Source organism: Lytechinus variegatus, chromosome 1 (genome assembly GCF_018143015.1).
Source record: "Lytechinus variegatus isolate NC3 chromosome 1, Lvar_3.0, whole genome shotgun sequence".
NCBI classification, from domain to species: domain Eukaryota; kingdom Metazoa; phylum Echinodermata; class Echinoidea; order Temnopleuroida; family Toxopneustidae; genus Lytechinus; species Lytechinus variegatus.
In genome coordinates, this window is record NC_054740.1 from 50,829,215 (window position 1) to 50,842,705 (window position 13,491).

Consider the following 13,491-nt stretch of genomic DNA (forward strand, 5'->3'; position numbering starts at 1 on the left):
TTTTGGAAAAAAAAACATTTTCTAGATATTCTAAATGGCCGCCATAGATCCCTGTATACTATATCATGTTCAATGTGAATAAGGAAAAACGAAATTTCACTCAAGTGAGCACTAATTGCAAGTAATTGTGATTTTCTAGTTAAATAATGGATGAAAACATGATTGCCAAAGAAATGTATCATTAAGTTATGCCATGAATGTAATAAATGAACCATTTTAAGGCCTGGTCACTTGTCATTTCCGTTCTCCAATCTAAATGCTGAGTGCCTAGCAAGAAGGCAGAAGGTCCCATTTTCATAAGTCTTTGTTATGACTCGGCCGAGGATCGAACCCACGACCTCCCGTTCATGAGGCGGACGCTCTACCGCTGAGCCACCATGCCCGGTTATGTACAATGCGAATGGAAAAAATGATTTTTCACAAGAGTAAGAACTATAAAATGCATGTAATTGTGATCACCGAGTAAAATAATGTCTGAAAACATGTTTTCTAGCGAAACATATCATTTCTTTTGTCATGCATGAGATGTGAAATTAAACATGGCCCCTATAGCCCCTAACAGTATCTACAATGTGAATGGGCACATGTAATTTTGTAAGAATTTTGATTTACCTGACTATGAAATCCATAAAGTCATGTTGTATGATAAAACATTATTTGAAAACATGATTTTCATGAAATATAGCATCTCTTCTGCCATGTAAGTGATAAATACTGTATTTTGACATTCATATAGAGAATCTACGTTTTACAAGAGTGAGAATCATAAAATGCATGTAACTGTGATGTATTAGTAAAAATATTGTCTTAAACATGATTTCTAGATAAATACATCACACATTGGTCATGGAGGTACTAAGTGCTGTACTTTGAAATTAAAAATGACTGCCATATAATAGGTCCTAAAAGTATTATGTACATTGTAATTTTGGACAAATTATAATTTGACAGAATTTGGCTTTGCTTGACTACAAATATTGCATATAAGATAATTGTGATGTAAGAGCGAAATATTGTCTAAATCCATGGTTCCTAACGAGGTATATCATCTGGTGCATTTAAGGTGATAAATGCTGCATTCTGAAATGGAAAATGGCCTCCATGGACCATTATTGTATTATACAATTTGAATGAGGACAGATAATTTTTGCAAAAGGCCGGGGGGCCACTTCCATTCACGAGTGGATACCATGCGCGACCATGTGGTCTCGAAAAGCACCCGAAACACGTAATTTCCATTTCTTGAAAATGCACCCCTTAACAAGTATTGGCGTGTGAAACCCTATACCCTTAACAAGTATTGGAAACAAAATGATAATCTTATTGGTAATATTCCCTGAAATGAACCCCTAAACAAGTACAGGAATGTTTTATTGTTACGGGTCCTTCGGTCGTCGGCTTTACCTTATTTTGGTTTAGTACGACCCCACCTTCTATACACCTCGCGCAAATCGGACTCTAAACACGAAGTTTTGGGGCAAAAAGGACATCCTTTATAAAACATTTTAATTTTGTTTTATCATCCCCGCATATTCGACCCTAAACACGTCATTTTCCTAGCGAAATAGATACCCTTTTTTCATTGTTTTTGTGCTTTTGACACCCTTATCACGTTACGTACGTAACGTGCCCTATCGTAAAAAAGACATCCTTTTTACGTGTTTTTGGGGTCGCGCATGGAATCCACTCGCCAATGTAAGTGGCCCTCGGGGCAAAAGGGAATATGGCGGCCATTTGAATTTTGAAATTCAACATATATCACCTAAATCTTAGATGATATGATATATTTCGTTAGTAATCATGTTTTCAGACAATATTTCAATCATACAACACCATTATTTTAGTCAAGCAAAGCCAAAATGTGTTAAAATCATTTGTCCCCATTCACACTGTACGTAATACTGTTGAGGTCTGTAGCGGCCATTTTGACTGTTAAGATACAGTATTTATCACATACCTGGCATAACAATTGATATATCTTGTTAGAAATTATACTTTCACAACAATATTTTACTCATAGATCACAATTACGTGCATTTATGGTGCTCACTCGTGTGAAAATTTATTCCTAGTTCGCATTGTACGTATACATTCAATGTCTATGGTGGTCATTTTGAAAGCTAAAATACAGGACGTATTAAACACAAAACTTAAACCTGAATGATATATTTTGTTAAAAAATATGTTTTTAGATAGTATCCCATTTATTCATCACAAATAAATGCATTTCAAGGCTTACTCTTTTTCATTTCGTTAATTGGTCCTCTTTCTCGGTTACACTTCGTAATTCCGAAGCTTCGTAATTCCGAAGGTTCTTTATTCCGAAGGTTCGTAATTCCGAAACACGTAAATTGCCTATACCTCGATGTTCGTTAATCCGAAAACGAAAAAGGGTTCGTTAATCCGAACATTTGTGGCGTTATTCCGACGGTTCGTTATTCCGAAGGTTCAATAATCCGAAAACGAAATAAGGTTCGTTGTTCCGAAGGTTCGTTAATCCGAAAACGAAATAAGGTTCGTTAATCCGAAAACGAAATAAGGTTCGTTTTTCCGAAGGCTCGTTAATCTGATAACGAAATAAGGTTCTTTAATCCGAAAACGAAATAAGGTTCGTTGTTCCGAAGGATCGTTAATCCGAAAACAAAATAAGGTTCGTTAATCCGAAAACGAAACAAATTAAGTTGCTAGAGCTAAATCGCCCATGCTCCAAAATCTTGCTCGCTTCACTCAGGGTGGCGGAACCGGGGACAGGGGGGCCGGGGGGTGGATAGTTGCCCCCAAAAATCCCGTCGGAAAAAAAGTAACTTTTTCAAAATGGAATACCCTTTTGGGTATTCCATTTTTTTCACAAGAATGCTTAGAATGTCCAGTTTTCAGGTTGGAAAATCGGAAAAATTTGGCTCACGTTTCTCGCTCGCATCAAGTATTATTTATTGAGGAACTCATTCTATTCCTTGTTACAAAAAAAATGTATAAAATGTCCAGTTTTCAGGTTGGAATATCACAAATTTTAAGCTTGCGGTTCTCGCTTTCATTATTTAGTTCGTGAGATATATATTCTATTCATGAGTCACTAAATGCAGTTTAAAAGGTAACTTTCTGAAGCCTATATTGCATAAAACTTTCTACCTGAGAAAACTTTGGTAAAAACTGAAAACTAAGGTTAGTCTGATTTCCGCCATTGACTTTAGCACAGGGCAAAAACTCAGGTAAAAACAATCTGAGTTTTTTCAGGTAAAAAAATTTATGCAACGGGCCCCAGGTCAGTATATAAACAAATTACAGCTCGCGCTTCGCGCTCGCGTTAATTCTTTAGTCAGATACACATCTTTCTCACGAATACAAAAAATGCTCAGAATGTTTAAGTTCAAGTCTTGTTACATAAAATGTCTTCTAGTTTGAGCTTGCTATTCGCGCTTTCAACATCTCACAAGGATCATTATTAGTATTATTTTCATTACCAGCAGAAGCTGTTATTAAAAGTGACATCCCCTCCAATACAAATCCTATTATCTAGAGGTTACTCACACACGACCAACGAACTTAATCCCCTGCATCCTTAAACCATTTGCTAAAGGCAGCAATTGCTCAGATAAAATCGAAATTAGCCTATGCTTGATCCGGGCGCTATATTCTTAATGAAATACATGCTCTTGGCCACAACACACACATGTATCATCGATCGTTATTACTATCATTTCAAATAAATCTGAAATAAATAAATAAATTTAAATGCTATATGCATTACTGGTTAACTAGGTGTGCACTTGTTAAAAAAAAATCATTGCATAATATCGTGTTATCTTGTAATGACAACACCGTGTTACCAAAATGAATAATTTTCGTTTTCGGAAATACGAACCTTATTTAATCTTCGGATTAACGAACCTTCGGAATTACGAACCTTATTTCGTTTTCGGATTAACGAACCTTCGGAATTACGAACCTTATTTCGTTTTTGGATTGACGAACCTTCGGAATTACGAACCTTATTTCGTTTTCGGATTAGCGAACCTTCGGAATTACGAACCTTCGGAATTACGAACCTTCGGAAATACGAACCTTCGGAATTACGAATGTGTGCGCTCTTTCTCATTGTACAGCGCGTCCCAAAAAAATGTCCCTCTGACATAGGAGTGAATTAATTCTAAAATGTGGTAGGATTCCCCAAAAAATGTTCATGAGTAGAAAGCTCATTTCATGTTCTAACTTTTATGAAAATTTCATTGGTCGCGCTTCAGCGGTTTTGAATACACACTCTGTTACGTAACAGTGGTGCATTTTAGCTCATTCCAAGTTTGCAGCATTGATGCATTTCGTCATTGTCTATGGCATGTTAACCCCCATTCTTACATCCAGGATCTGAGCAGGGATAATTCCCTAAACATATCTAGGCTCGTCAAATCATAAACTTGAGCATGTTCAGAAGGACAAGAAATATAAAAAATTAAGTTTGTTTGATGATTGATAAGGGGAATCAGTGCACCAACTTGAAAGAAAATGTAAATGATGGATGAGTTAAATAAGCTAAAAATAGGGGGAATCAACAAGTTAATCACCCTTTGCAAAAAGGAACTATACCAAAGAAAATTTTGACTTTTTTCTTTTAAAAAGTTACACTGAATTATTGAACTTGACCTCAGTAGCTAATTAACTAAAAAAAAAAAGTAATGAAAACAAAAATGCAGTATTGTTGGAATTATGCATGAAGCAGACATGACCCGTTGTCTCAATCATTGTGCATCTCCCGTTTATCAAACATGAAATGATTTGTCAATACTCTTTTTGCCCTTCTGAACATGCTCAAGGTTGTGATTTGATGAGCCTGGTTAGATCATGGATATTTCCCTGGTCAGATCAGGGAATTCCTTGGTCAGAACAAGGAGATAGAGGTGATATCTCCTTGGTCAGAATGGTCAAAGGGAGTTGATATGCAAGAAAGTGCAGAACACAAATCAGTGTTAGTCTGCAGGCACAGACCCTCATTGGAACTTTGATCAACAAGTGTGCCTTCACGCGAAGACTAGCACATAGAGAGCCTTCAGTACACAAGGCATGAGTAGGCTGCACATTCAGACCCTTGTTTCGAGTGAAGGGTTTTCCCAGCAGACTAAATCAGTGTTGCATGCATGCATATAAACTTGGAATGGGTTGAAAAGCACTACTGTTAAATAATAGGCTGTGTATTCAAAACCACTGAAGCAAGACCAATGAAATTTTTATAGAAGTTAGAACATGAGATGGGCTTCCTATATCCATACATTTCATTGAGAATAATTTTAATTTTTGGAAATTATTAAGCCGAATATCAGAGGGACATTTTTTTTTGGACGCGCTGTACATAATACTGTTAGGGCATTTGGCGGCCATTTTGAATACTAGTATCAAAATCAGACACATGGCATATGAAATAATATATTTCCTCAGCAATTATTGCGTTTTCAGTCAGTACTCCACTCGTTTCTCTTAATATTATGCACTTTAGTGCTCATCGTGCGATTTTCGTTGGCCCCTTTAGAAAATATGGGCCAGTAGCAGCTATTTTGAAAATTAAATACAATTGTCCCATAAATGACATAATAAATGATATACATGTTAGCATTGATGATTTTCATATATTACTTCGTCCACAGATCACAATTACTTGCAGTTTAGCGATCATTTATGTGAAAATTAATTTTCCCTATTCATATTGTACATAATAGGGTATACAGAGGTTTGTGGCGCGGCCATTTTGAATATCAAGAAATAAATATTTTGTCAAAAAATGTTTTTCAGAGAGTATTTCACTCCTGCAACACAATTACAAATATTTTATAGCCAATTTGCTGGCAATTTTAAGATTTTCATGGGTTATATGCATATTTTGGCGGCCATATTGGATTTTGCCAATTTCCGAAAAATGCTCAAGGTTACACGAATGGCATCTATCCTGGACTAAAGAGGGTTTTTTAGAAGAGGGACGTCATTTTTAACAGCTTCTGCTGGTTATGATTAAAAAAAAAATCCCGTAGGTAAAAATCCTTTTTTTTCATATTAATGGAAAAGAAAAATCACTTTTTTATTCAAAAGGGGTTTGATCCACAATGGTGATTTAAAAATAAATATTTGAAATACCGATTGTATGTTCACAACTCATGATAGGGTAGTTTATCATGACAATTTAGTTTCGCATTAGAATATTGCAATATGGGAGAATAAAAACAAAACATGATTTTCTCGGAATGGTCTAAATCTAATCCCTTTTGCAAACAAATTATTCATAATTAGAAGTACCCTTTTTGGCTTTGCCCCCAAATGAAAATACGTTCGGCCACCCCCCCCCCCTGCCTTCACATCATCATAATAATTGAAATTGAAACGGTGTTTCTAGCCCCCCCCCCCCACTCCTATCCTCCACCACGCTTGCCCTTCCGATATTCCCGGCTTCGCCACAGATTTGTCATTTTTCGGATTAACGAACCTTCGGAATGACGAACCTTATTTCCTTTTCGGATTGACGAACCTTCGAAAATCGAACCTTATTTCGTTTATGACTAACGAACCTTATTTTGTTTTTGGATTAACGAACCCTTTTCTTTTTAACTTTTTCTTTTTCCTTTTTCTGATTAACGAACATCGAATCGAGGTATAGGCTATTTACGTGTTTCGGAATTACAAACCTTCGGAATTACGAAGTGTAACCAGAAAATGCACTCGAGATAATTATGTTTGTTTAATGTTTTAGATTTAGATTTATTCATTTCCGTTCACAAAGCACAACAAAATCAAAGTAACAATACATCGTCAAATTTAAAGTACAGCATCAGTGATCCAATTGCTATCCTGTATTTTGTTAAGTTGTAAAACACTTTTGGTTCAAAATATGTCATGTAAAAATCACTTTTCATGCATTTTTTGTTAATAAAAAATGCTGTATATTATCATAAGGTGTATTTCCTCTTTTGTGTTTTTTTTTATTTCTACCTCGCGCTTGGCTTAAGAACCATGCATGTCTCACTGATCAAAATGCAAGCGAGTCATGCGGGTTGATAAGTCTTGCCAATCATATCTCAATAGGGATATTAGATAACTTGTGTAACTCACAAAGTACCTCACAAATCAAACCGCCTAGCGATTATTTGCTCTCCTTTCTATCACATAGTTTTGTCTTAACTTTCTTCTTCGTCTTATTTTCTCCTGTCCCGCCCTTTACTTCCCCCTTCCTATATCCTCCCCCCCCCCCCCGGTCTGGATCTGCCAATGGGTTGGGTCTATGATGCACAGGAGTATCAGGGGACTCCCGAAGTATTGCTGATTAAAATTATTTATTGTTTGTTTTAAAAATCTGTTAAAATCTGTTTATTTGTCATCTTTTTATGTTGTTCCCGTCAATTCTGTATTACTTTGCATTTTTTTCCTAACGATTGACATGACAAAAATGGGAAAAATACATCTGTTGAGTTTCAAGAGTTTTTTGATAGCCGCCTCAGACTTTATTTCAAGCTTTCATATAAAGACAATTTCCCTTAATGTATTTTCATTTAAAATCAAGAGAAAAGCTTCCCAAACTGTTAATTCTGTAAAAGGGACCCTTAAACATTATTACACATATTTTTCTTGAATGTCCGGTTGTTAACACTATGTGGCTAATTAGCGATAACAAATCCAAAACAACATTTGAATATTGAATTACCTGTAACGTTAGCTAAACATATGATATAAAAAATGGAGATTTGATATTTGTCTTTTTTATCTGTCTTATAAGTGCTGTCTTGTTTAATCATGTAGGCCTAAATATCTTGTTGACGTGTTTGATTTATATTGCAGGCGCGTATCCAGGGGGAGGGGGTACGAAATATCCTTAATTTGTGGTTGAAAACCTTTTTTTGGGGGGGGGGCTTGTCAAAAAGTTTCCTCCGAGTAAAATTGCCTCCCCCCCCCCCCTTGGAAAATCCTGGATCCACCCCGTATTGTGATTTATACAATGGAGATTGAAAGAAAAAGAAAATGATATCTTTAATTTACGAGAACTTTGTTATGGTGTTTTATTTTTAGTGAATTAGTCTCATTTCTACAATCAGTTTTGAAAACTGCACATCTGAGCTGTTTTCATTTAAATGAAAAAAAAAACATATATACCGTACGGTAAATGAAAAAGAGAGATTTCGAAAATGAAAGCCTGATTTATCTGTTGTGTCTGATTGATGATTTACATTTTGTTTTGTTGATAAATACAATGTATATGTCATAATCAATTTACTTACTGTAGTAAAGTTAGATTTCAAAGGTCTGAACAGACAAACTAGTTCCCGGAAATAGTACAATCAAATGACGTCAACGTTACTGGGCAATGGTATACAATATGGCCGCCGTTCGGCTGCAACATTCTGTTGGTGAAAGAAAGAAGTTTATCTTTATTTAATTTAGCAAGAGCTACCGTACGGTACTTGGTGTGCTGACTTCTTTATTCCTGTTCGAAGAGGTGGGTAAGTTCAATTAAACTACGGGTTAAGATTAAGAGGTAGACCTTGCCCTTACTACTAACACAAAACAGTCAGTTGAGTTAATCGGGGACATTGACATTGCATCGACAGAGCAATGCAATAACCAATACATCCGTCACCTCTGTCGTCGGCCGCGCGGGGCACGGCGGCGGCGGAGCGGCTTAGCCTGAGGAGTGAGCTGTACCTGCTGCTTAGGCCCGTACCGTATTCTGAAAATTGTCTTGAAGGACAAGTCCACCCCAGCTAAAAGATGATTTGAATAATAAGAGAAAATCCAAGAATCTAACACTGAAAATTTCATCATAATCGGATGTAAAATAAAGTTACGAGTCATAGGCCTATATCTAACTAAATCTAAGTTTCGCTTCTTTTCACAAAACCACAAAACAGTTTGTTAGGCCTAGCCTGGGGCGTTTTGGGGAGTGAAAGTCATATACTGTGCGTATGGTCACTCCCCACTTAAACGCCTGGCATGGGGATGTATAGGGTCCCACGCACCCAAGGAAAAGGCAACTAGGCCTAGGGGCCTATACAAATGCACCAAACTGCTAGTTTTGTTTAGAATCTGAGGTTAACACTTCTGTACATGGGTAAAAATATCGGTTGGCAACGTTTGGCAAAAAAAATGATATGATGGTGGGCCCCAAGTCTGCGCACCTAACAATTTGAGTTCAGATTTAACATGATTTTTTTCTTATTACACAAAATCTTCGAGTTGATAATGTTCCTTATATTATTAAGAGTAAGTGTACCAAATTTCTCATTAAAAAATAAAAGAAAATATAGGATTTGCTTGAAAAAACTGCGGGCAGTCATTTTCAGATTGAAAAAAACAATTGTACCCCATGTCTGCACACTCATTCACTTTGCACACGTTTCGCGGATTTTGATGACAAAGGCTGCATTTATGAGGCTGTCACATGAAATGCCCTGAATTCATTATTTTTCCACCATTTTGAGACAGATTTTTTAATGAATACCTGCCTATGTATTGCATTTGTAAAGTTCGTGCTCGTTGCGTATCTTCTTTAATTAGAATCGCGCAGATACGCGGGTGCGCAGACTTGGGAGACCGCGCAGACATGGGGGAACTGACCATACTTAAAGGAAAAAAACATCGCAGAAATGGGATGAAGAAATAAAAGTAGAAGAGAGTTTACTCACATTTGTTGTCTTCGCCATCTTTGATCCATTGTTAATGCAACCTAGTTACATGACGCGTATAGAGGGCCAGGCCGCAAAATCATGAGCGGTGCTAGAATCTCCCTAGATTAAAGTGCTAAATGTCCCGCTTCAACCACTGACCTAGAAATACATATTTTTAGTTCAGTGGTTGAAGCGGGACATTTTAGCGCTTTTTAATCTAGCACCGCTCATGATTTTGCCGCCCTCTATACGCGTCACGTAACTAGGTTGCATTAACAATGGATCAAAGATGGCGAAGACAACAAATGTGAGTAAACTCTCTTCTACTTTTATTTCTTCATCCCATTTCTGCGATGTTTTTTTCCTTTAAGTAGCATTTTTTTTGCCAAACGTTGCCAACCGATATTTTTACCCATGTACAGAAGTGTTAACCTCAGATTCTAAACATAACTAGCAGTTTGGTGCATTGTATAGTTGCCTTTTCCTTCGGTGCGTGGGACCCTGTACATCCCCACGCCAGGCGTCAGTGGGGAGTGACCATACGTACAGTATATGACTTTCACTCCCCAAAACGCCCCAGGCTAGTTAGGCCTAGATCCTAGATCTAGCCTTTCTAGGCCCTATAATTTTTGTCTCACCTGCGAAGCAGAGTGAGACTATAGGCGCCGCTTTTCCGATGGCGGCGGCGTCAACATCAAATCATAACCTGAGGTTAAGTTTTTGAAATGATGTCATAACTTAGAAAGTATTTGGACCTAGTTAATAAAACTTGGCCATAAGGTTAATCAAGTATTACTGAACATGAGTTTCATGTCACATGACCAAGATCAAAGGTCATTTAGGGTCAATGAACTTAGACCATGTTGGAGGAATCAACATCGAAATCTTAACCTGAGGTTAAGTTTTTGAAATGTCATCATAACTTAAAAAATATATGGACCTAGTTCATGAAACTTGGACATAAGATTAATCAAGTATCACTGAACATCCTTCATGAGTTTCACGTCACATGACCAAGGTCAAAGGTCATTTAGGGTCAATGAACTTTGCCGAATTGGGGATATTTGTTGAATTCCCATCATAACTTTAAAAGTTTATGGATCTGATTCATGAAAATTGGACATAATAGTGATCAAGCATCACTGAACATTTTGTGCAAGTTTCAGGTCTCATGATTAAGGTCAAAGGTCATTTAGGGTCAATGAACTTTCGCCGAATCGGGGATATCTGTTGAATTACCATCATAACTTTGAAAGTTTATTGGTCTAGTTCATTAAACTTGGACATATGAATAATCAAATATCACTGAACATCCTGTGTGCGTTTCAGGTCACATGACCAAGGTCAAAGGTCAATGAACTTTGGCCGAATTGGGTGTATCTGTTGAATTACCATCATAACTTTGAAAGTTTATGGATCTGATTCATGAAACTTGTACATAAGAGTAATCAAGTATCACTGAACATCCTGTGCGAGTTTCAGGTCACATGATCAAGGTCAAAGGTCATGTAAGGTCAATGAACTTTGGCCATGTTGGGGTTTTTTGTTGAATAACCATCATATCTCTGTAAGTTTATTGGTCTAGTTCATAAAAAGTGGACATAAGAGTAACCATGTATCACTGAACATCTTGTGCGAGTTAGAGTAGTATTCAAAGTCAGCACTGCTGCTACATTGAACCGTGTGATGCAGGTGAGACGGCCAGAGGCATTCCACTTGTTATAATTAGCAGGCTTCTACAAAAAAAATTGTCATAGGGCAAGTGATGATAAAATTTGCCTGCCTGATACTAGAAAAAACTGCTTGCCCAATTTGTTTTATAACTGTTATGATGGCACTAGGCCCTAGGCCTACTTCTATTTTCAAAGACAAAGGTCATACAAATAAATAACAACCTTACAATTGAGAATCATGTACAGTTCAAGGTAATATGGAAAATAGATGGCCATTTCATGGATTTTTGCAAAATGTGAAATTTTAGCCACTTTTGGTGTTTTTTTTTGGGGGGGTTGCATCAGTAAATTGTGCAAGATAGTAGTGCATACGCAGTCATCTTTCCATCTGAGGGATGAGGGTTTGATTCCCAGCCATGACAGTGTGGTTTCCTTCAACAAGAAATTTACCCACTTCGTGCTGCACAGCCTGCGCTCAACCCAAGTGAGGTGAATGGGTTCTTGTTGGAAGAAATTCGGTGAATGCACGAGCGCTCGATCAAGGTAGCCTTGCTAAAGCTGGGGTAATAATAACATTAAATCATGTCAAGCAGGGCCCGCTGGTAGAACAGTTTTCGGAAGTGAAGTTGCTACCCTTGGTAAATATGATGCTATACGTACATGTATGATTCTATGTAACAGAAATCAGTAGAAATGGTGATCTGCATCATACTGCATAATTAATATTGGTGTGATATTAGGCCTGTTAAATGTCATGAAAATAATTATGATTATCTCATGTTTTTTAAATAGAATAGTGTTTCCAAGCCGAAGTCAAAATGCCACCAAAAAAGAAAAAGGCAGCCCGAGATCCTGATACCGCTGAAGCTGTTCTTGAAGGTAAATAGGTCCATTTCTACTTCATTTAATTTATGGTTGATGAATATTTCATGAAGCTTTTATCTCAAGAATCATGTTATTTATTCACCTTTTTTCATGTGATGATTGATATGTGGCATTGGTAGAGTTTGGGAAACAATCAGTTTTGAAAACTGACAAAAACTACTTTGTTGCTTAAATGGTTGCTTACAATTTTTTATTATAACAAGGCGGTACCATCTGGACACTGGTTAAAATATTTTAATGTTTTTCGCTTTTTAGTATTAATATACCGCAGACTACATACATGTACATGTAAGTCTGTAAAGTCCTTCCATATGTTTGCTCAACTTGAAGCATTATTTCAGATCAAAATACTTTGAGTAAAACATGGATGTATGTGCTCATCTTCTACACAAACTACAGTGTGTCAGTTGAATTTTGCCTTTATAACAGATTTCTCTGGGCCCAAGAAATTTGACTCAATAGGCAGAGATGCCTAATTTTTTTTTTATTGACTTTTTTTCTTGTCCGGAAGCATTCACCGTTCTATATAACATCATTTTATGACCAAGGTTAAATGCTTTTATTTCAGCAATTTAACCAGGAACAGTTTTACAGAATACATGTAGATATGACACTGAAAATATGCATTGATACACAATGTATGCACCATATCTTTGTGAATCTTAGATGATGAACAAGAAATTAGAACCGAAAAGAAAAAGATAAAAGGAAAGGGCAAGAAAAAGAAGAAGAAAGCTCCTCTTGACACAACAGGTACAATGTGTGTTCCTATGTGCAGTATGAATGGACATTAACTATCACTGCTTGGCTCCATGTTTGTTTTGTTGCACAACCAGCACTTGTCAGCTTGTTTGTATGCACCTTTTGCTAAAAACCTGTACCCCAATGAATTAGAAAAGCACACGTATGCTAATCAATTTGAGGCTCTTTTGGGCTTGACCCCAAAAGAGCACTTTTTCATTTCGTACATTTTTTTAATTTATTTTTTTAGAAATGAGGAAAGTTTCTAATTTTAAGAATTTCATGAGAATTTATTTGAATTTCTTGTATTTAAGTAATAGTAGATACATGTATATTGATAATGTAAGCTTGCATGCAATTTGTAGTACAAAGCCCAAGTATTTGCTTTGCTAAACAGTACATGTAGCACTTGATGCAACCACCCCCCCCCCCCCCCTCTCTCTTTCTTCCCCACCCTCTCTTTCTCTGCTTTTGTTTGTCCACAATTTTATGCTCTGAGTATTCAAGCTAAAAAAAATTAGAAAAACAAACTGCAGATTTGAATGAAAATGCAATTGTTT

The 13,491-nt window shown here is 36.7% G+C and overlaps 1 protein-coding gene across 7 annotated transcripts in view; it reads left to right on the forward strand.

The window, feature by feature from the left end:
• The first annotated feature begins 8,307 nt into the window (after positions 1-8,307).
• LOC121415911 overlaps positions 8,308-13,491 on the forward strand; it is a 40,057-nt gene continuing 34,873 nt past the window's right edge. For 2 of the 7 annotated variants that reach the window (XM_041609298.1, XM_041609331.1), the window contains exons 1-3: positions 8,309-8,464; positions 12,098-12,184; positions 12,857-12,943. In XM_041609298.1, the coding sequence (XP_041465232.1) occupies positions 12,124-12,184; positions 12,857-12,943 (148 nt within the window). In that variant the 5' untranslated portion in view covers positions 8,309-8,464; positions 12,098-12,123. Of the gene's footprint in view, positions 8,469-12,097; positions 12,185-12,856; positions 12,944-13,491 lie in introns of all 7 variants that reach the window. The other 5 variants (XM_041609339.1, XM_041609347.1, XM_041609316.1 and 2 more) reach the window with 4 other exon arrangements.